Raw genomic sequence first — 24,813 nt, 5'->3', positions numbered from 1 at the left:
GAACACCTGAATGGAAATAGGGATGATGGAAATGGGTATATGAGTGTGTAAGTGGGGAGAGATTCACTGTCTCAGTTTTTCCCATTCCATATTGTCTGTGTCCTATCAACAAGAATGTCACAAATCTATTAAGGCCTAGAATTCCTTATTTTCCATGGAGTAGGGTTGCCCCTTAGAAAAACTTAAAAACAACGTTTTCTAAAACAAAGTAAAGACCTCCTTTTGCACAAAGACATTACTCTGCATTTCTTTGACCTAAGTAGAAGGAGCATGGCAAAGTGGTTAAGAAAGGGATTCTGGAACCAAAATACCTGACTCTAGTCTTGGCTGTACCGTTAATACCTGTGTAACGTAGGCAAGTTGCTCTTCACCTTTCTAATTTTCCCCATCTGTAAAATAGGAATAATGATAGTGCCAAATTTAGGGTTGTTTTGAAAAACAAATGAGATATGCATGTACCAGATATAAAGTAATTCCTTAGTGGGAACTACCACTACATATAAAGAAAATGTATTTGAAAATTTGGCATCCATTCACCAAAGTTTACTTAAATGAGTTATATAGCATAAATTATATTTGTGATAATTTCTTATAGGAAGAAAGTAATATTTAAATTTGACTTCTATTCTTTACAAGAGCTAGCTTTCATGACTAGCTCCCATTGTAAGGATACTGACATTCTCTGTTAAATTACTACTATGCTGTCAGAGTACTTGCAATGTTGCCCATTGGTTAGTAATATAAAAATATGCCATTTAGAAACTAAAGGATCATGATTCTTTGCTAGATTGATTAAAGAGTTGCAACCAGCATAAATCCCATGTTAATTTATACATTCATTTGTACAAAGTTTATTCACTCCTATTAATATTAATTAACTTTTAATTGCTTCCTAGTGACAGCTCAGCTTCCAGGAGCTGGTGGCTACTCAGGAGGAAAGATTATCTTCATCGATACAGAAAATACTTTGTAACCTTTTTATTTAAACAAGTTGCTAATATAGTAGTGTAATATGGTAATGATACTATAAAAGAGAGTTTGTTTGAAATATATCATTTTTATAATCATCTTGTAAACCAGCAATAGTGAGAATAACCAAGGGGAAAACAATGAGATCTCAAAGCACTTTTATTTAAAAAGGTTTTGTTTCTCTGAATGGATTTATGGATTTGGTGTGAAATTGACAAAACAAATACATGAAAGGAAACTCGTTTTTAATCTCCAAAGATTTTACTTAAAGTTAGAAAGAAGACTATTGACTCACTCAAAGTCATGGTCCAAAATAAAGCGAAAGGTATGAATAGAACAAAAGCACAGAAGGGAAAATGGCAGAACCTGTTTGGGTAACAGAAAGAATTGCAGTTTAATTGAAGTGTAAGATATTCCAGTATGCAAGGCTGGTAAGGTGATTTGGGTCTCAGACATGAAGGGCTTTAAAACCAGGTGATGCGTGTAAATCAGATACTTTTACAATATTCGAGGCAAGTAATGAGAACTTGATCTAGATGGGAAGCAGTAGGCAGTAGGGATAAAAAGAAAAGGACAAGAAATATTAGGGAGGAAAATTGATAGGACTTGATGAATGTATTTCGTAGACAAAGAAAAGAGGTTTGAGAAATCACTCAAATTTGTTATCTAAATGCTGGGGGAATAATGATGCTAATAACAGAATGAGGAAGATCATACTTCATCGAAACAGTGATGTTTCATTTTAATGTGTTAAATATGAGGTACAGGAAGACATCCATATGGCAGTTGGAAATGTTAGGCTCAGCTTGAGAAGGGGGAGGGCCAGAAATATGGATGGACTCGCCAAGGGGGTAAGAGAACTTAGAGAGAAGAGAGGACATAACTTTGGGGTGTGACAGTGTTTAGAAAGAAGGACTAAAAAGAGGAGCCCATAGAGATAGAGGAAGTAGAAGGAAATCTGGTTGTGGAAGGTGAGCAAAAGGAGAGTTTCAAGAAGAAAAGGGCAATCAGCAATGTTCTACAAAGAGAGAGATGACAGACAGACCAAAGGTGCAAACTGAGAAAGATCACTGAGGTTTGAAATCAGGAGTCCAAGAGGGCATTTGCAGAAAAATGTGTTGATGGAAGCTTGTTGCTAAGAAACAGTAAGGAATTGAGACAGTGTGTTATTAACTACTGAAGAGAAGAAGAAATACAGTAATTTGAGGAGGTATTAGGTTCATAGTAAATTATTAACAGTCGGGAGGGAGACCTGCATAAGTTCATAAGGTCATTCACAAAGAAAGAAGCCCCAGCCCTAGCTCCCCAAGATCATTACTCATTATTGCCACTATTAGAGGCAAAGAGATCAGTCTTCTGGTCCAATCTTACTGCCTCTAAAACATGCTTTGCTATTAAAATTTGAAGACATTGTACATCAGCAATTATTTAGACTTCAATATAAAGATTCTCATTTTTTTTATTCATTATAGTTTCTTGAATCCCAAATCTTCTTTCCTGTATTTTTGTTTTGCTGGAGTACCTACTCAAGTCTTATTTTTTTCAGAAAAGTAATCCAGATGGTAAACTTTGAGCTCTGGCATGTCTGAAATGTCTTTATTTTGCTCTCACTCTTGAATGTTAATTTGGCCAGTCATAGCCAAATTTGCATGGTATATTTCTATCCTATTGGGTATTTGTTCCCTCTTTCCCTACCTCACAGTCTTTCTTAGTCATACAAATCCTCCAGGGCTCTCATTTGAAGGCCTGCCTTTTCTAACTTCTAATTGCCCAGTTTAGAAAACCTTGTCCTCCTTGATCTGTTACAGAATTTACTATCCAAAACACTTTAGTAGAAGAAAAACAGCCAGAGAACAGTTTGCAGAAGACCTTATTTGGATATACCAGGCATGAGAAGACTCTGAAGGAAACTTCTAACTTGGGGAAGGAGGGTGAAATGTTGTATAGGTTATGGCAAGTGGAGCTCAGCTGGAGTTGAGCTAGTTTCAGAAATAGCTGTCGACAGATGGTTCTTAGAAAGGGAGGAATTGTTCTCACAGATTATCAGCCACTGTTTGGGTAATTTGAATTTTTTCAAGAATGGTAAACAGTTAGCCAATTCATACACGAGAGAGAGTAGGGAGGAACAAGGACATGCAAGGGCCCCAGTACGATGTTCTCATTCTTTCAGTGTCTTACACATACACTGTTCTCTCTTGAATTTTTCTTTTTATATATTTTGCCTACTTAATTGTGTTTTGTGCTTACCTACGGCATGGATTGTCTTATGACTCTTTATATCCTCCACAATGCCTTGCACTGGTAATGGGTTAATACACGTATGATTGATTCCATAGGGTATTCAGTTAATAGATATTTATAAATTGATTTGAACTTCCTTTCAGCATAAGCCCAACCTTTTCACTTCTGGTCACGTAGTAACCAAGTTTTATAAAAACTGACATGGTGAAAAATATTTTTACTGCCTCTTTTAATTCCTTGTCTTCTTTGACTTGTCCACCAAAAACATCTACTGGGTATACTCAGTAGCAGTGGAAGATTTTAATGGCTGTCACTGAAGCTCTGAAGAAAAGAACATATGTAGGGCATTAGGATATAGATGGCTGGGAAAGCCTAAAGACAATTCAATTTAACATTTACAAAACTAGTTGCAAGTGTCACAAATAAGATTAGAAATGGTCCTTGCTTTACAGTTACTTACAGTATGATCAGTAATATACAAAGTGAAATGAGACCACAGACATGCATTTTGTTTTACTTCACTTTGGAGAATATACTGTAGACATATTGTTGGGATCACCAAAAACCTAAAAATGTTTTTACCCTTTTATAGTTTAGATAATGTAATTATTAGCATCTTCCAGAACACCTTTGCAGGTACACTGAATTTATGCCTCCCTATGAATTTACTAATTCCAGAAAACACAACTCCTTTAAAAGAAGGTGGATTTTAAACCCTAAATAAATAAAAAAATTGCTAATTTCCTTCTGATCCTTTGGTGCATGTAGTCAAATTTATCATTCGTATATTAAACTATTTCATATTGAACAAGCGAGGAGTATGAAGAGAGTGAATTAATTCACTTTGAAGTGACTTGAGTTATAATTCAGTGATATTATCTTCCTAAAATAGACCTGTTTTTATAGAACTGAGAACAAGAGATTCACAAATCTTAGTTTCTAGTTTTTCTCTTGTAATTGATTTTCTGCCTAATCCTGAGTTATTTGCCTAATCTGTTTGCCAGTGTCCTCATTTATAAAATATAATATAGGCTGTAACAACTAACTTCTAAGGTTATTGTAAAGATTAGATCATTTAACATTTAAATGCATTACTGCCTCCTCATTCCTATCACCATTATCACTACCTAAAGTATTCGTTAATTGAGGCACTTAAGAAAAATAAAATCTGGTAGATTTGAAGTGATTATTAGCATCCTCCAGAATACCTTTGCAGGTACATTGTTTTGACTCTCTGTTAATTTACTTACAGTATTATTTTCTGTAGTTGTTGTCTAAACTTTTTTGGAATTGATTTATTGGCTCCTTAATGTTGGGACACGTCAGCCGTCCAGATCGCCTCCGGGATATTGCCGATCGCTTCAATGTGGACCATGACGCAGTACTAGACAATGTCCTCTATGCTCGTGCATATACTAGTAAGAGCCCCTTGCACTTGGACGCTTGGGCAGTTTTAAGGTTGGCAGCACTGATTTACAATTTGAGTGATACTTACAACATTTTGACACTGTTCTTTTCTCTTTTTATTTTACTTTTCTCCAAATTAATTTAGTCTACAAATTTTATCATCTGGTAAGTTCTTACATATTAAATGTCCTCAAATTATTTCTTATTCTTTGTCTTTGAAATGGAGAATCACATTCTTTTTGGATAATGTAGCATTTGGCGTGTATGCTAAGGTAGAATATGAAACCATATTTCATAAAGTTACAAATAATTAAGAAAATCCTTCAAGGATTCTCTTTTGACTGACTCCCAAGGACATACTTGATCTTAGCCTCTGCTTCTTCCAGCTTTTGTAGTATTTTCTCACTGCATTTCCCACCAGGTGAACATCAGATGGAGCTACTTGACTATGTAGCAGCAAAGTTCCATGAAGAAGCTGGCATCTTCAAGCTATTGGTACAAGCTTTTAAATATTGCTCACTCACAGAGTTATTTAACATCTTGGTTTTCTTCTATTGATTCCGATTCAGATTAACTTCTTCCTTTCCAAATCGTAATTTATTTTTACATTAACTGTGCAGATCATTGATTCGATAATGGCACTTTTTCGAGTGGATTTCAGCGGTCGTGGGGAGTTGGCTGAACGACAGCAAAAACTGGCCCAGATGTTGTCACGACTCCAAAAAATCTCAGAAGGTAGATTTTTAGAGATAAAATGGCACTATAAGAATAGCATCTGTGACTGCTGAGTAGACTGCAGAGAAGCTCAGGATGTCAGGAGGTGATACATTTTTAAAAAATAAAATTACCTTCTTGGGAATACCACTGTTTTTTAAATAAAAATGATTGATTCTTACAATAAGGTATCTAAATAATGATAACAATAATAGCTTTAAATGAATTATGTGATCAAAGAAAAACTAGGAATATAATCTTGTTTATAAAATAAATTCATGGCACAATAATTCCTAAACTCTGATTCCTAAACAATGAACTTTTTATATTTACATTGCCATTATCTGAGTTTCTTTAATTTTATTTCTTGATGCAGAATATAATGTGGCTGTGTTTGTGACCAATCAAATGACTGCTGATCCAGGAGCAACTATGACGTAAGCCCCAACATTCTGCTTTTGTATTTCGCGAAGGTTAATATCAAGAGGATTGGAGTATAGATAGAAAATAATTCCAATATAATCAATCTTGATGTGGGCACAGATTTATCACAAATTATTTTATTTCACAGCACCTATTACTTTCTAATTGCAAATATCACTTATTTGTTATCCAGGACCTATTTTTATCTAGTCCTTTATAAAATAAAGCAGTAGTTTAACTATTTTCAGATACTCGCTCCTCTTTTGTCTAGGACTAGAAGTATATTGGAGGACAGTAAGAAAAAGATCCCAGGGAAATAAAAACTTATATTCCAAATACACGAATGCCTTCTATTGCACTAAGCTGTTAGCCTGAAAAAAAAAAGGAGGTTCTTTACAGGATATGTGTGTGTGTGTGTGTGTGTGTGTGTGTGAGAGATATATTTATAAGAGGTCCTGTGAGGGAAGTCTTCTGTTGGAAGAAACAATTTTAGTGCATACTAGGCATATGCAGAATTTGTTGAAGAATTTATGTATGTAACACACCGATTGATGGCTCTGTTTGAAAGATGGCAGTGAATGGAAAGGCAAGAAGAGCTAAAAGAGGGTAATAGAAACAGAACATTTAAAGAAAGGTTAGTTGCTACCATCAAAAATTCTGGAAACTATGTATCTGAATAAGCTATCAAAATTATCCTGAATCCATGATACTGCTTTTTAAAAGATCTTTTCAACAACTTTTTATTTAGAAAATTTTTTTAATGATTGTCTTTTTTTAAAAATTTTATTGGGGAATATTGGGGAACAGTGTGTTTCTCCAGGGCCCATCAGCTCCAAGTCATTGTCCTTCAATCTAGTTGTGGAGGGCGCAGCTCAGCTCCAAGTCCAGTCACCGTTTTGAATCTTAGTTGCAGGGGGCATAGCCCACCATCCCATGTGGGACTTGAACCGGCAAACTTGTTGTTGAGAGCTCGCGCTCTAACCAACTGAGCCATCCAGCTGACCCTCCAGAAGCTCAGCTGCAGCTGGTTGTCTTCAATCTAGTTGTGGAGGGTGCAGCTCACTATCCCATATGGGAATCGAACCAGCAACCCTGTTGTTCAGAGTTTGTGCTCAAACCAACTGAGCCATCTGGCCACCCCTAGAAATTTTTTTTAACCAAAGTTGCAAGACTAGTGTAATGAATACACATATATCATCCACCTAGGTTCATCAGTTATTAACATTTTGCCACATTTTTTTCTCTCTCGTGTGTGCATGCACATGTATGTAAAATTTCTTTCTCCATACATACACACATATGTGCGTGCGTATGTGTGTTTTGGTGAACCATTTGAGGGTTTTTTTCCCTGAACCACTGAGAATTATTTGCAGACATCAGGATACTTCACCTTTTAATACTTCAGCATATCTCTTCTATGAACAACAACATTCTCCTGTATCACCACAATATAATGACCACACTCAGGAAATTTAACATTGGGCAGTAGTATTATCTAATATACAGTTGTATTCAAGTGCCTCCAATTGTCCCAATAATTTCCTTTATAAGTGTTGGCATTTTTTGTTTTGTTTTAGATTCAGAATCCACGGAGGATCATGCATTGCATGTAGTTGTCATATCTCTTCAGGCTCCTTTAATCAGCTTCTCAGACTTTGTTAGACTTTTATGACCCTGACATTTTTGAAGAGCATAGGCCAACTGTTTTTCTGAATGTCCCTCAATTTGGAGTTGATTTTTCCTCGTTACTTAAAATGTTAAACACTTTTAGCAGGAAAACTGTCAGGCAGTTTGTCCCATTATTAATGATGTTAAGTTTGATCATGTGATTAAGATAGTGTTCACAAGATTTCTGCATCATAAAAGGCCTTTCCCTTTGTAATCAGTAAGTAATTTGTGGAGTGATACGTTGAGACTGGTGTAAATACCTTGTTCTATGATAAGCTTTACCCGTTGGTTTTAACATCTATTGATTATTCTTCCTTCCATCAATTATTACTCTGATGGTTATATTACAAAGTGGTATTCCTTTAAAACTGAGTCACTACATTGTATAGCAGTACATAAATAAGTCATTGGCATATGTTGTTTTCTTATTATTATTAACTATAGTCACCTGCTGTACATTAATCCCCAAACTTCCAATTATAAAATAAATAAGTCATGGAGATTGATATATATATTAGAAGATACTTGATATGCTAGTGTAAATTCTGTAAATTGTACTGAAACAAATGTGTCTCTCTTTAGGCATTTTCTAAATTAACCCTAAGAGTATTGCTGCATTTTCTGCAGTTTGATATCTCTCTCACTTTTCAATACCTTTTTATGAGTATTTTCTACTTAATCATGGGAGATTCCAGTGTGAAAATATTAACTACACAAATGATATTAAGCAAGTTGAAAAGATTGAGGAGGGGAAATCAATCATTTAATTCACTCAACATATATTTATTGAAAATCTACTATGTATTAAGATTCTGGGAATTTACTAGTCATCAAAAGAAACTATGTGCCTTGCCTCCACAAAAAAGAAAAATAAATAATGTCCATTTAATTCAAAATTTTAAAGTTTTGGTAGGGCATGCAATTGTCTGTAGCCTTTGAGTGGTCAAGGCAATCTTCTCTGTTTTATAGGGTATCTTTCAAACACAGGACATGAAGTACTTCAGAAAAAGAATAATTTTAAACTGAACAGAAATGGAAGATTTTTAAGGCCTGCTTTAAAAAGAGAAAATGACTCATTGGTTCAGAGGGAGGAAGTGGGTTGCATTCAAATAAAACAGTACAAGTTAAAGAGCAATGTTCTTTCTTCAGGTGTGGAGAGGGAACATTGAAGAGAGTTAGAAGGAAGGTAAAGGAAATCGGTGGAAATTAGGTCAGTTAGGGGTTCTTTTTTTATATATTTGTAGAAAGTTTCAAAAAGAGTAAAACCATTTTGAATTGACTCCAACAAGACAATGAAATGAGAACTAGAGAGGTGATAGAAGGAAATAATTGTAGGAGTTGGAGAGGGGAGGAGATTTATAACGAAGTGAGCTAAGTAAAGAGCCAAAGAAGGTAACAAAGGCTAATATTTTTGCTGGGTGAATCAGCTTTGACACATCATCTCCTCCATCTAACCAAGTTGTAAGGAAACAGGTTCACCAGAATGAGTACATTCCAAAGTATTTAAAATTATCACAATACAAATTAAACGCATGTCTTCATATAAAGCACATATATTGCTGCCACTAAATGAAAAAAGCCAGGACAGTTTTAACCTAAAGGGTTTCAGATGCAGTAGAAAACTTCCCATAAAGAAAATGCCTTTGTTTCTTAGTGTTGAGGAACTCCAAGCTGCAGCTCGTCTGGGGCCTGTCAGAGAAATACCACTGTAATTGGTATGAGTCCCCAAGCACGCTGACAATAATTGAGGCTTATGTCCCATGCATTATACGAGTGCTTGATGGCACATTGTATTAAAAAGGAACAAAATTATAGAGGCAGGGAGCTGCCGTATGATGCAGCAGAGCAGTAGCTCCTAGACGAGGCTTACACATACAAATTTTAGAACTAGAATGATCCAGCTGATGAAGGTCTGGAGATAAAAAGTCATAGTATCAGCCTGTAAAGCTCCACACCAGGACAAAAAATAAGATGATGATACCATCTACTTTGTTTGTGTATTTGTTTTGCTCAAACAAAAAGTCATCTTAGAACATTTGCAGTCTTGTAAATGTTTAGTCAGTTTATTCTCTAAGGATGTCGCCTACTGATTCAACATCTTTAGCATAAATTAAGAGGCAATTTGGTTAGAGAAAAAACATTCAACTAGGGTCACTAGCATGGTGACCTTGTGCAAGTCATTTAAACTACTTGAACTTGTTTTCTTCCCCGTGAAAATTAAGAGAACTTATATTTATTGATTGCTTACCACGTGCCAGATGCTTTCATGCATCATCTTATGTAATTCTATGTCACCTCTGCATAATTCAGCCTCCTTGGGACTCCATGTTCTTTCTGTGAAGCCAATCTCAGTATGTTACTCCATCTTTCCCCTGCTGCCAAACAACCCTAGAATTCCATCTTCAAAATGTTGAAAAAGTGTAGATTTTTCTGCATACTTTGGGGGCGAGGGATTACTTAACAAAACTTGTTAAACATACTCCGTTCTTGAAACGATCTCTTTATTTTCCCCCAAATTTTTATCTTTTGGCAGTATTCTTCTCTCCCTATCATTCCTAACCTCAAAGCATCCTCCTCATTCTTGGGCATGCTCACTCAGTCGTTCTCTCCGCAATGGACCCCTTTTCAAAAACTCTATCTGTAAGCTTACCCCTTAGCAAGTCAAAAGTACCAGGAGTACCCATTGTCCCTCGAACTTACCCTTGCCTAGTCCCCCTCAAGGTCCCTACTCCAACCAGTGTTTGAGGTAGATGCTATTATTATTCACAATTTATAAAGGAGGAAACAGAGGCTCAGAGTACTTAGTACTTGCTCAATCACACAATTAAAAAATAGAGCCAGGGTTTGAATTTGAACCCAGGTATCTTTGACTTCAAAATTGATGCTATTTTAGCCTCACTGTGCTACCCTCCTCATCCCATTCCAAGAAAGATATCACCTGTCCTACCATCACCATAATCCTGTACTTTATGACCCCATTACCCTAATTTGAAGTTGGGTAGTCAGGCTGTTCTGGGTTTTACCCTCAATGATATAATGGGCCGTCTTCTGTTCAACCAGAGGGGAAGAAATGAAGCAATCTTTCCTGGTCCCTCTTTATTTCTAATATCCACCCCCATCTCTTTCTCCTCATCATACTCCCCAATCCCTTAAGAAAAGGAGGAAAGAAGAGGAGAAAAAAATACCAAAGAAGGGGAAATAAGAGAATAGACTAAAGAAAGGCTGTGGGTGGTTTTCTGAAGCTGTTTTTACTTCATCAGAAATAGAAATAAATTAAAGCCCTCTAAAAGAATGTGGAATGCTATTATACCTTCTTATACTTTACCTCGAGACTTGGTTCAAATACAGTTCAAAGAAAAGTTTCTTGGTCTACATGTCACTGAAAGAGTGTGTTTTATCTGAATCCTTTAGTTAAATGATAATAGTTACCATTTATTGAGTATTTCTTACGTGACAAGATTTCTATAAAGGTAGAGCTAATGTGTATCAATGATCTGGCATAGTTCCTGGCACACAGTAGGCTCCCAGCAAGTTATACTAAATATATCTTGAATCCTCACAACAGCACTAAGAGATAAGGGCTTTTTGTTCCCATTTTATAGTTAAAGAAACTGAGATTCATAAAGGTAAGCAACTAGCCCAAGGTAACTTAGATAACAAGTGTTGAGTCAGGATTATGAAAGCAGATGATAATGCCTGTAGTCACTAGGCTACAGCCTCACCTCAATTATTTTATTTTATTCTCACAAGTACCCTCCCAGTGAGCTACAGTTACTATCCCCCATTGAAAATGAAGAAACAGACACTTTGAATGGTTAAAGAATTCTCCTGAGGTCACATGTCTGGCTGATAAGCCAAAATTGGAACCCAGGTCTCACTCCAAAGCTCTTGTACCACACAGCAGTACACCAGGGTTGTATAGGCCTGGGGAAAGCTTGGCATGCTGTCATTTGAGAGGCTGTGCAGGGATGTATCCATTGCCCTGGTGAATTGACCAGAGTTCAGGGCCCTCGGCCATGCAGGCAGAGATTTGATTTGGTCAGCCTACTGAGAACCAATCCGTCTCTCCGGGCAGACTCGCATTAATCAAGCTCATGAGACTCAATGAAAGATAACAGGGACCGTTTACTGATAATGAAAAACGTAACTACGTTTGAGGTTCTCGTGACCAGTGCATTCTCTCCCTATAGGTAAACCTTTATAGGAACCCAAATTTCAGTCCAAAGTATTTACTAAATATGGAATCCAAAAAAAGGGAAACAATTAGATGAGTTAGAAGAGTAAGGACTGCCACATAGTAAGGACTCCATAAATCTTGGTTGCTCTTATTATTATTAATACCTGTCTACACCAGAGGGGGAAGAAACCATGAATCTCCTAAATTTACATGCAAATTCTTATATATGTACATATGTACATTTTTCTGGGGGAGAGTTTATATCTTTTCTTAAATTAATAAAGTGTTAGTGACCTACAAGAGAGATTAAGAGCCATAAATTCTACCCAAAATTCTATACAGAATCCTGAATACCTTGATGGAGCAAGTAAAATTAGAATTGGCTTGATATTCTCCCAGAGCTAAGGCTGTTATGCTATGTTGCAATCTATTTTGATTAAGTATAATCTGTTAGTTTATGAGTCTTTTTAAGGACATTTTTCTCCCCATGCTGATATCTTTCCTATATGTTTCTGCAAATCCTATAATTTCCCTCATTTAGTTCACTCAAAATCATCTCTTTAAAGATGACATTCTTAACATTCAGGCTCTCCACCTAGAATAGTCAGTAACAAACAGTAATACTTATTATCTTTTGTGCATAGGGTACCACATTGGTAACAATAAACAATAATGTGCTAAGGAAACACCGTGGCTATATATCTAGAAGCTCCAGCTTCCTGCTCTTCTTTAGATTATCTGTAATGGGGTTGGGAGAGGATTACCTCGATTAGGAAGAAATTTTATCTTTTATATTTGCCTATCTGTCAGAACATCCTTCAAAACTTCCTTGAATTATAGCTTCTTCAAAGATATGTCACAAATCTGTGTCCAAAAGGATCTAGACCAGGGAGACCCAAATTGTCTTCTCCTCTGTATTCATTCAACAATACTGAGTGCCTTTTATATTACAGGCACTTTTCTAAGCACTGGAGTTACAAAGATGAACAGGATTTAGAGTATAGTGGGAGAGTGAGACCCGTGAATTAAAAAGTATAATGTAGTATGCTTTAATGGAGGAATACACACAGTGGTTTGAGAGCACAGAGAAGGCACGTTCTACTCTGTTTCAGTATATCAGGCAAGGCTCCCAAGAAGGGATGACGCTTGATGGATGAGTGAGAACTAAATGAACAAACACAGTGGAAAAGGGGCTTTCGTTTCAGAGGGAATCGTGTGTGCAAAGGCCTCAAAGCATAAGAGGAATTGCTGAAATAAGAAAAAAGAAAAGTTTGAGAGGGAAGAAGAAAGAATGACTATAACTGTAGAGAAGTATGTAGATGACAGATAGAAAGAATGGGGTGTTGAGGGAGCTTCTTTCTGAAAGCCCTGGTTTTCTTTGGGAAGAAGTAGGCAGTATTGTCCGAGATGAGGGGACTCAAGATTACTGAAGGTTTGGAAAAGCGGAGGTGAAGCTGACCACGCTCATATAGGAGAACTACTGGGCAGCAGGAGAGACCATCTGTAACACAGCGGCTAAAACTTCTCCCTGCTCATTTAGCTAACTCTAGCTAGTCTTTCTTGTGTCCTCTTAATAGAAACTTCTAACTGGTCTACATTCTCTGGAAGCACCAATCTTTCTACAGTCCAATATTCTCCTTGGTATTTTTACAACTTCCATATCTTAAGTGCAAAAAAATATTTTTGAGTACCCACTGGGTAGCTGGTTGCTACACAGCTAAATACAATATTGTCAGCCCTTACGGACCTTAATGATAGGTAATAGAAGAGGGATTGAGGGAGAATTCAATATAGGAATAATAATAGCATTAAAGTGAGAAGTGCAGTAGAGAAGCATAAATGTAGTGTTGGTAAGTTCAGAGTTCACAGCCCACATCAGGGCCTCAAGCAGTCCATCTCTATATAACACAGGATTCTTTTAAGACCTTGAAGAACCACTGATAACATAGGGTGACCTGGAAAGTTTAGAGCCATTCCGTTACAAAGAGTGGCATTGATCTATAAACATTACAGAGATAACTCACCTGTAGCTATTTCATCCAAGTGAGATCACATCGCTTTACTGCCCCATTCAGCTGCCTGCATAGAGCAACCCAGTCTTCTGACCTCTTAACTGCTGTCCGTGTCAACTGCTTGGCTGCTACTTTCTTGATAGTGGTTGGTTCCAAAACTAACTGTGTATTTATGTTCCCACTTTGGACGTGCTGAATCTTTTTTATTATTATTATTTAAAAAACTTCTATTAAAAAAAAAAGATGGCTCTCGGAACAGAGGATTGGTCCATTTGGGCCTCCTGTGTCCTGGTGGTGACGATGTCTCCCATGCCTGACACTGCTGAATCGTAACGAATCCTATCCAGCCCCAGCCAGGGATCTTCTGGTCCTAGCCTCTGAGCCACTCAATCAAGCATCAGTTTATACCAGCAGACTCCCTTACCAGAGAGCTTCTTATCCCCACCGAACTTACAATCTGTTTAACCTCCTGCCACTCAGCCACATCCTCACTGCACCAAGCCTTCTGCTTAGAGTAACCAGAATCCTGAACACCTCCTTGGAGCGAGCAGAATTTGAATTTACTTGTAACCCTATTCTCCCAGAACTGAGGCTATTATGCTATAGCACAGTTTATTTTCATCAAGTACAATCTGTTAATTTACGTTCAGTTCCCTTTATTGATGATTTCAAAGCCCAGGTTTTCGTCTTAATCAGTTGAGATGATCATATGGGTTTTTTCCTTCATTGTATTGATATGGTATATTACATTGATGGTTTCCTATGGTGAACCACTCCTGCATTCCTAGAATAAGTTCCACTTGGTCGTGGTGTATAATCCTTTTAATACGCTGCTGGATTTGGTTTACTAGTACGTATTTTGTTGAGGATTATTGCACCTACGCTTTTTTAAAGGGCTCACTATTAGTGTTATTAAGAACCTTTCACATCTTGTCAAGTGAGTGTTAGTCCCCTAGTGAGTCTGTCTATCAAGATTAGTGTCAACAATATGTGTAAACTACCTTAACAATCACAATATATTTTTGAATCCATATGATCAGCCATAGTAACAGCTTATCTTTTCTGTATCATATTTTAGAAGAATGAACTTTAGGCATCAGTGATAAAGATAAAGATATTTCTGAGATTATTCTCACGGCAAATTCAAAACCTGTACAACACTGAAGGCTTCCAACATAGAGTTAACATATAAGAAGGTTCTCACCATATTACCCAAAGCAATATACAGATTTAATGCAATCCCCATCAAAATCCCAATGGCATTTTTAAAAGAAATAGAACAAAAAATCATCGGATTTGTTTGGAACCACAAAAGACCCCGAATAGCCAAAGCAATCTTAAGAAAAAAGAACAATACTGGAGGTATCACACTCCCTGACTTTAGCTTGTACTACAAGGCTACAATAATCAAAACAGCATGGTATTAGCAGAAAAACAGACACATAGATCAATGGAATAGAATTGAGAACCCAGAAATAAAACCACGTAAATATGGACAGATAATTTTTGACAAAGAAGGTAAAAACATACAATGGAGGAAAGACAGCCTCTTCAATAAATGGTGCTGGGAGAATTGGATAGCCACATGTAAAAGAATGAAACTGGACTGCTATCTGTCACCATGTACCAACATTAATTCAAAATGGATCAAAGACTTAAGCATAAGACCTGATACAATAAACTGCATAGAAGAAAATATAGGTACTAAACTTATGGACCTTGGGTTCAAAGAGCATTTTATGAATTTGACTCCAAAGGCAGTGGAAGTAAAAGCTAAAATAAACGAATGGGACTATATGAAACTTAAAAGCTTCTGCACAGCAAAAGAAACCATCGACAAAATAAAGAGGCAACTAACTGAATGGGAGAAGATTTTTGCAAACAGTGCCTCTAATAAGGGCTAATATCCAATATATACGAGGAACTCATGCAACTCAACAACAACAAAAAAACAATCCAATTGAAAAATGGGCAGAGGACCTGAAGAGACATTTCTCCAAAGAGGACATACAAATGGCAAATAGACATATGAAAAAATGCTCAGCATCACTAATCATCAGAAAAATGCAAATAAAAACCACAATGAGATATCACCTCACCCCAGTCAGAATGGCTATCATCAACAAGACAAATAGTAACAAGTGTTGGAGAGGCTGTGGAGAAAAAGGAACCCTCATACACTGTTGGTGGGAATGCAGACTGGTGCAGCCACTATGGAAGGCAGTGTGGAGGTTCCTCAGAAAATTACGAATAGAATTACCATATGACTCAGCAATCCCTCTCCTGGGTATCTACCCAAAAAATCTGAAAACATTTATCCATAAAGACTCGTGTGCTCCAATGTTCATTGCAGCTTTGTTTACGGTGGCCAAGATATGGCAACAACCAAAATGTCCTTCGATAGATGAATGGATAAAGAAGTTGTGGTATATATACACAATGGAATACTATTTGGCAGTAAGAAAAGATGATATAGGACCATTTGTGACAACATGGATGGATTTTGAGAGTATAATGCTAAGTGAAATAAGTCAGACAGAAAAAGCAGAGAACCATATGATTTCACTGATATGTGGTATATAAACCAAAAACAATAAAAGAACAAGACAAACAAATGAGAAACAAAAACTCATAGACACAGACAATAGTTCAGTGGTTACCAGAGGGTAAGGGGGATCAAATATATGGTGATGGAAGGAGAACTGACTCTGGGTGGTGAACATACAATGGGATTTATAGATGATGTAATACAGAATTGTGCACCTGAAATCTATGTAATTTTACTAACAATTGTCACCCCAATAAATTGAAAAAAAAAAAAGGTTCTCAATCTGCTCTCATTTACATCGTAGCATCATGGAGGAAGGTTGGGTATTTCTTATTCATTAGACTAGAATAGTGCTTAGCGCATAGTAGGCTGTTAATACATATTTCTGATAAATGAATGCATGAATAAATAAATTCAATCTTTATATTTTATAAAGAAGAAAGATTGCTTACCCCAAGAGTTATCCTAAGACAGTGAATAATGTTTTACTTGTGTTTTTTCTTTTTAAAACATGAACTATTTATCACAGGAATCTCAGAAGCCTGAACTGGATGGCAGTGGAGTATATAGCAGCTCCAAACCCAACCCCACTCCGTCGTTAATGAACAAGCCTGTGCTTATTCAGAACACACACTACCCCACCGCCTGCCACCCTCCACAGAAAAGTTGTCTTGAAATTGTAGATCTTACTCTATGTAGTCCATGTAATGGAACCTGAAAAGCTGTTTTTAATTCAGTTTTCAGGCAGACCCCAAAAAACCCATTGGGGGACACATTCTGGCTCATGCTTCAACAACAAGAATAAGCTTGCGAAAGGGAAGAGGAGAACTGAGAATTGCCAAGATTTATGACAGGTAAATATTATCTTATTCTTAATCAGATTCTTGTGCATGAATAAAATCTCCTGAGAGGCTGTAAGTATATCACTGGAAGACACTGCATGTTTTAATTTCCTTTTCAAAAATTATTCAATTCATTGGGAAGTCCGTACTATGTACTAGGTTCTAGGGATTCAGGGATTCTATTGACAAATGTATTTGGCCCTTGACCTGCCAAAGCTTACAGTGAAGCTAGATAATGAAATAATCAATTCCAATTGAAGTGTCATAAGTGCAGGAGAAGTACAGGGTACTCATATGACAAGAATATATTCTTCTTTCTTTCTGCCAGTTTTATTTTCAGGTTTCAGTTTAAACATCACTTCATCAGGGAACCTTTCCCTGACCCTTGCAATCAAGGCTATACCCTATATTACACCTTATATTCTTTCACAGTACTTTACTTCTTTAATTAAGAATTATAAACAATAAATTTTAAAGAGAAACCTACTACATATCAGCTATTCTAGGTTCTGGGGATGGATCAGTGAACAAAACAAAAAGACAAGGTCCTGCTCTCATGGAGCTTACATTCCACTGGTAGTGATTTATACTATAGCATATGTCATCCCTGCTAGACATTAAATACCTTGAGGATAGGGACACTATTCCTGGGACATAACAGGTGTACACTATTTGTCACTGACTGATTTGTCTGAGCAATAAGGCAAAGATTTGTAATAACTCCTTACCCTAGGGAGGGTAAAATCAGCCAAAAAGAAATCAGATGAGCTCTTCATCTGGTTTTGCTCTGAATCACAGTACTTAGTATGTATTGTCATTGAATAAATATTAAATAATAAGTTTCTATATCTGTATAGTTTTTATTCAGACCATTTTGCCTTTCATCGCCTATCCCTATGAAAGACTGTAATACACAAATGCTGTGTTTTGTGGAGCTTCAGCAATCTCTAGAAATTTGCTACAAATGTTTTTTTGTTGTGAATTGAATAGATAGTAGGATTGTCCCATGTTTTTACTAAAATTTCTTGCTCTATATCTTGGATAGATTTCTGTGCTTAGAACTTTCCAAACACTTTTCACTTTGAATTGTAATCAACTGATTACATGTACATCTCCCTCACAACAGGGACTGAGTCTGGTTTTTAATGCTCCCAGCACCTAGCAGGGTACTTGGCACATAGTAGGAACTCAACTATTTTTTTAATTAACAAATGAATGAATTCCATCTACATGTTCAATCATTTGTGTATTTCATCAAGTCCTCCAAACATGCAGGAACAAACAACTCCTGCAGTTCTTACAGTCCTAAGAATACTAGGGTTCTGCAGACTCAATAAAGGATCATTAAAGTTATCACAGAGGTTAGTTATGTCAAGTTTCCATAAATTTGAATAAAAACAAAACTAGATCAGAGCTTAAAATGGCAAAACTTATTTTTCTGTGCAGCAGATACTCCCTTCTTTCTGGTCCCTAATGATTTCTCACAAAGAATTCTCCTTGACTTTAGAACTTTGAGGTAGAGAAGATGCTGCTGCTAATAATAATGGGTAACACTTATTGAATGGCTACTGTGTGCTAGGCCTTTCACCAAGCGCTTTATATATATTTCATTGTTTATAACAACAAACCTAAGAGATAGAGGTCATACTCCCCACAAGAGGAAACCAAAGCCCCAAGCACTTAGGTAACCATTGCCCCCTATAATCTTTTTTTTTTTAAAGAGATTTTATTGGGGAAGGGGAACAGGACTTTATTAGGGAACAGTGCTTACTTCCAGGCCTTTTTTCCAAGTCAAGTTGTTGTCCTTTCAATCTTAGTTGTGGAGGGCGCAGCTCAGCTCCAGGTCCAGTTGCTGTTGCTAGTTGCAGGGGGCGCAGCCCACCATCCCTTGCGGGAGTTGAACCTGGCAACCTTGTGGTTGAGAGCCCACTGGCCCATGTGGGAATCGAACCGGCAGCCTCTGGAGTTAGGAGCATGGAGCTCCAACAGCCTGAGCCACCGGGCCAGCCCCTACAGTCTATTTTAAATGCAGAAGCCAGAGTGGTCCTTTGTAAAACTAAGTCAAGTCATATCTTCTGTTTATAGCCCTCCAAAGGCTCTTCATCTTAACTCAGAGTAAAAGCCCAAATCTCTACAATGGTTCACAGAGCCCTAGTCGTGTTCCTCCTGCTCTCCTCCTTGCTCAGTGCCTCAACCTCAGTGGGCCTTTTAATGTTCATACACGTGCCAGCCACACTCCTACCTTAGGGCCTGTGCACACTTACTGTGCTCCTTGCCTGGAATAAACTTTCCCCAGTAGCCCTCTTTCTGTTTATCTCCCTCACCTCCTTCAAGTCTTTGATCAAATGTTACCTTTTCAACAATGCCTGTCTTGATTGCCCTATTTTAAATTGCAATTAGCCTACTCCCAATTTCCACACTTCCAATCTTCCTTACCTAGCTTTTTTTTTTTTTTTTTTGAGAATTCAGAGTTGTTCCTAGCTCTACTTTTTATTTTCCTACATTTGTCATTTCCTAACATATCACCTAATATATTTATTTATTATGTCCATTAGTTATTGTCTGTCTCTCCTTCTCCCAAATATAAGTTCCTCAAGGGCAGGGATATTTGTTTTCTTCCCACTTAAAAATCTCAAGTGACTACAACAAGGATATAGCAGATGCTCAATAAACATTTTCTTTTTTAATTCCTTTTATAGTCTTCGGTGTTTTTTTGTGTGTGTTTTTTGTAATTGGGGAATATTGGGGAACAGTATAATTCTCCAGGCCCATCAGCTCCAAGTTGTTGTCCTTCAATCTAGTTGTGGAGGGTGCAGCTCAGCTCCAAGTCCAGTTGTGGTTTTCAATCTTTAGTTGTAGGGAATTGAACCGTCAACCTTGTTGTTAAGAGCTCGCGCTCTAACCCACTGAGCCATCCGCCCGCCCCCAATATTTTCTTAATAAGTATTTTCTTAATAAGTAAATGAATGTGTTGCTCCAAATCACACCACCAGTAAAGGATGGAGTCAGGATTAGAATCTATGCTGTCTGAATCAAGGGCCTGCACTTTTAATCATTACACTAGTTCTTAGCTTATTAGAGATGATCTGTTTAGAGTAGTCATAGTTAATCTGCTACAGCTACTCCCATGGCTTCAACTACCACCTTATACAGATGTAAGAGAAAGACATTTCTTGTTCAAAGAAAATGAAGAATTCCCCAAGAATTGAGCAGAAAGGGGTTCTCAGAAGAATTCCCAGGTGTATAGGAGAGACTACAAAAAGGAACTGAGCCCTTTTCCTAGAATGTCATCATAATTATTGCTCCCATGAATAACTAGAGCTGGCCCCCAAGTGTACATTTTTCTCTCTTTAAAACTTTTAAATGACTGAATAAAAACCCTATTTAAGCCACTTAGCATATCTGAGTTCAGTGGATATTAAAAACAAAGAACTCTACTGAATTCAGAGGAAAAATACATTTTAAATAATTACAAAAAAATGAAAAGGCATACAAATGGTCATTTCTGAAATAATTGTTTTGATTCTGTTTCTAGAACAAAACAAACAAACAAAATCTCTGGTTCAACTTTGCAGATACCTTGTTTGGCTTCCCTCTTTCTCAGCTCCTTGTCTTCCTGCCGTTTGTAAGTGGCCAACTGAGTATTTTTCATCAAGGCCAAATGTTATTTTCTAATTCCACTCAGGGCTTCTTACTGGACTCCAGTTTGATCTAGCAAGACCTACCTTATCTATAACCCATTTGCTATCCTCAGGGGAGACCCTAAGGGAAGTAACCACACAAACAGCATGCTCAAAGTATACTGCCTAATCTCCACCTCCCAACAAAACAAAATAACCAAACAAAATCAAAAAACAAAACCGACTTTGAGAGGCAGCATGCCTAGTGGTTAAGAACATGAGCTTTGGAGTCAAAAGCTTTTGTCTCTACCTTAGTCGTTACCTTAGTCTCTAATCCTGATGTCGGTCACTTACTAGCACTGTGACCTTGGGCAAATTACTTCTCTCTGAGTCTCAGTCTTCAGCCAATGGGGCTATCATAAAGTTTAAATGAAATAACATAAGGGAGCCTGACACACAGTAAATACTTAATAAGTGGAAGCTATTAATATTAATACAGTCTCCATACCCTGGATATAATAACAGCACAAAGTAGCAGTAAGCTCTTTCTCTCATGGTCAGTGATTTCCAAATTTCTATTTCTAGTCTAATCTTTTGCTCAAGCTTCAGATGTCCTTTTCCAACTGCTTGCAGAACTCCTCTACATGGATATCCCAGAGGTACCTCAAATGCAACACATCCAAACCTAGCTTCTTATTCTTCCCGTCTTTCTTATATACAAAACAAGCTTCTCTATTGCCATTTTTGTTTGTTTGTCTGTTTATGCCATTACCTCTGCCTGGATTACTCCCATTTCTGTCTCAAAGGCCATTCAGATGTTATCTATAAAGCCTTTCCTAATCAACCTACCTGGCATAGTCTCCTTCCTTTAGAATTCTAGTACATGTAGACTGACTTCATGAAACTGAGCTTACTTTGAATATTTGTCATATGTCATAAATCACGTCTTAGACTTCTTGAGAGTAAGTGTTGTAGGGATATTTCTCTGTGAGTACCCAAATGATGTAGGGGAATTTTGTGTGAGGGCCAGGATCGTGTCTCATGAGACCAAAGAATGGAAACAGACCCAGGAGAGGCAAAGAGTTTTAAAAAGGATAGTTTATTGAAAGCAAAAGGTCAGAGCTCCTGAGCGGGAGGGGGTCCCAAATGGGGGTGCCCAGTGACTGAGGCAAAAGTTCTTACTTTTATACCTTCCCTTGTCTGCTTGGGGAAGGGGGCTGGAGGCTTCTAATGGAATTCATCTATCAGGTTTGTCCTGTTTGCTCATCCTGAAGGGATTAATGAAATAACCCATTCCTATCTATCAGATCTGCTCCTTTGTCCGGCCAAAAAGGATAGTCTCATATCTTTGTCCTAGAGTGAAGGAGACATTCCAGAACCCGGAGTTTCAGGATATGGCTGCTTTTTGTTTATTCCACCAGGGACCCCCCTGTCTACCTAACAACATGCTAACTAACGTGTTTCATAAGGACTACGTCTCATTTTGGTAAAATCTACAGATTCTAGCACGATTTTCAAAAAGTTAAAAACATGACTTTCTTGCAAATAAATTAAAATGAACATGTCAGTTTTATTCAACTCCATAATTAATGAGGAGACCATTGATTCAAGGGATAATTTGAGGAACAGAGATTTATATAGTTAGTCAAAGGAATGCTGGCTGCATATGTGAAGTAATACAGGAACCAATAAGATTTTATAACCAGATCAAAAGAAAAATCAAATTACCACACATACATAGTCGGACAAGGAATGCTGGAATTAATTATGAATTGATCAAAAACCAGTCAGTATCCATAGGTACATTCCATAGTCCACATTTAGCTGTACCGACCCTGAAATGTCTCTGGAGACTCAGACATAAAGGAGTATGATGCTGCTGACATGAGTAGAGTATTTATAGAAATAGAGCTTTTTATAAACTTCTGTTCCCTTGTATTCCGTTAGCCCTGAGATGCCTGAAAATGAAGCCACCTTCGCAATAACTGCTGGAGGAATTGGGGACGCCAAGGAGTAGGTGGCGGATTGATGCAAATTGCTTCTTAGTGCTTATTAGGAGCTGAAGAAATGGAAAAACAGTCTCCAATTTCCTATCTTGAAGTAAGAGTTTGTTTTTTTTCACATGTTATTAAAGGAAAGTCGGCAAGAGGTTTGATTTAAATCGTAAAAGTCCCTGTTTTATAACTATATAGTTTATGTCAATTCAGGAATATATACTATATATAAATGAATAAACCTATTGAAAACTAGTAGGGATTCTCTCACTTTAGCTTTTTAAAGTGAGCCACTAAGCAGAAGGAAAATCCAAGAGTTCAGAAATGTCCCACTCTCTTACAGATTTCCCCTCAAACACAGAGATAGATACACTTCCAAAGGAGGAAGACATTTAAGGAACGAATGTTTAGAGGACACACAAAAAAGCTTTTTTTTTTTTACTTACATTATCAAACTGCACGTTCACATTGTATAACAACAGAAAAGAAACATTAAATTAAGATAAATTTTAAATCATTTGACTTTTTGACCAGTTAAAGTTACTTTTTAAAAATGTGCTTCTGATTTATATGTATTTTATTGGGAAGATAAAGAGGAAGGTAATAAGGAACTGTACAATTTTGGATCACAAAGGTAGCATGACTTTTCTTAAGTTTTAGGTAGAGAATTCAAAATCTTTTTAAATATTAAAGTTAATTTAAATGTAAAATTTTTGAATAAGAATTTAGAAATGTGTGAAAGTGTGTTGTTTTTTTCTAATTGTTAAACAAAAATAAAATCTAGTTTTCAAAATGTATGTATGATAAAAATATTTAAAAATTAAAATACTAAGAATACTTATGACAATTTTTATGAACTTCAAAAAGATTTAATCTCTTACATTGCAACAACTTGTATGAAAATTCAAGTATTGAAAGTACCATTTGTTACAAAATATATTTGGTTATTCATGGTCATTAGTCACCAATTGTGTAGTTAATACTAATGCTAAAGAATATTTAGGGAAAGTATGGTTCCTGCCTTCAAAATACGTGTACACTAGTTAAGAGAAAAGACTAATAGTTACGAAAGAATGAGAGAGGAAATGATTATATAGTCAGTAATGTGGTCTTGGACTGTAGGGTTCCAAAAATGGAAGAGGAAAGCTTAAGCTGCAGACAGCATGTGCAAAATATAGAAGCTGAGACTTGGAAACAAGGAGACCAACCAGATAAGCAGAATTGTTTACAGCATGGGGTACTGGGAAATGAGAGTTGTTTCCCTCCACTTTCTTCTGCCTCCCTGCCCCCACTCTGGTTCAAGCCATTGTTTCTCAGTCTAGTTGTATAGGACACAGCTCCCTGGCCCATGCTGGTGTTATGAGCCTGATGACTGGTCGTTGGTCGGCTGCTCACAGCAGCTCACAGCAGCACAGGGCAGCTCACACCAACCTTCGGCTGCTCATGGCAGCCCAACTCCAGGGAGAGCTGTTGTTCACAATCTTAGCTGTAGAGGGCGCAGCTCACTGGCCCATGTGGGAATCGAACAGGGACCTCAGCGTTAGGAGCACGGGGCTCCAACCGCCTGAGCCACTGGGCCGCCCCCCCCCTTTTTTTTTCCGTTTTACTTTTTTTAAAACCTCAGCAACTGTTTCTCTGAATAAACAGATACAATCATCTAGGAGCAGATTTTCTATATTCTGCAAAGCCATTTAAGAAATGGCTTATTTAAGGATGCAAATAAAAATGAATACCTTTTGTTCTAGAGAAGGGAAAGTTTTGTTACTTGATAAAAACAGCATCTTGTGGGGGCCAGCCCGGTGGCTCAGGCAGTTGGAGCTCCATGCTCCTAACTCCGAAGGTTGCTGGTTCAATTCCTCGAGTCCCGCAAGGGATGGTGGGCTGCGCCCCCTGCAACTAGAAAACGGCAACTGGACCTGGAACTGAGCTGTGCCCTCCACAACTAAGATTGGAAGGACAACAACTTGAAGCTGAACAGCACCCTCCACAACTAAGATTGAAAGGACAACAACTTGACTTGGAAAAAAGTCCTGGAAGTACACACTGTTCCCCAATAAAGTCCTGTTCCCCTTCCCCAATAAACTCTTTAAAAAAAAAAAAAAAAAAAAAAAAAAAAAAAGCGTCTTGTGGAAATTCCCTGGTATGCCAAGGCTTGGAGAGGGAATGGACTAATTTGTACCGTGTTTCCCTGAAAATAA

At 37.3% G+C, this 24,813-nt stretch overlaps 1 protein-coding gene across 1 annotated transcript in view; it reads left to right on the top strand.

Moving 5' to 3' along the window:
* The window catches only part of DMC1 (DNA meiotic recombinase 1), a 29,744-nt gene extending 6,399 nt beyond the window's left edge, over positions 1-23,345 (top strand). Inside the window, exons 8-14 of the mRNA XM_019734560.2 lie at positions 897-969; positions 4,537-4,628; positions 5,039-5,112; positions 5,238-5,352; positions 5,708-5,768; positions 16,897-17,013; positions 22,569-23,345. Of these exons, the coding sequence (XP_019590119.1) occupies positions 897-969; positions 4,537-4,628; positions 5,039-5,112; positions 5,238-5,352; positions 5,708-5,768; positions 16,897-17,013; positions 22,569-22,638 (602 nt within the window). The 3' untranslated portion in view covers positions 22,639-23,345. The remainder of the gene's footprint in view (positions 1-896; positions 970-4,536; positions 4,629-5,038; positions 5,113-5,237; positions 5,353-5,707; positions 5,769-16,896; positions 17,014-22,568) is intronic.
* Positions 23,346-24,813: the final 1,468 nt, after the last annotated feature.

The sequence above is a fragment of the Rhinolophus sinicus genome, linkage group LG02, assembly GCF_036562045.2.
Source record: "Rhinolophus sinicus isolate RSC01 linkage group LG02, ASM3656204v1, whole genome shotgun sequence".
Taxonomy (NCBI): domain Eukaryota; kingdom Metazoa; phylum Chordata; class Mammalia; order Chiroptera; family Rhinolophidae; genus Rhinolophus; species Rhinolophus sinicus.
This window is presented reverse-complemented; position numbering and strand designations above follow the sequence as displayed.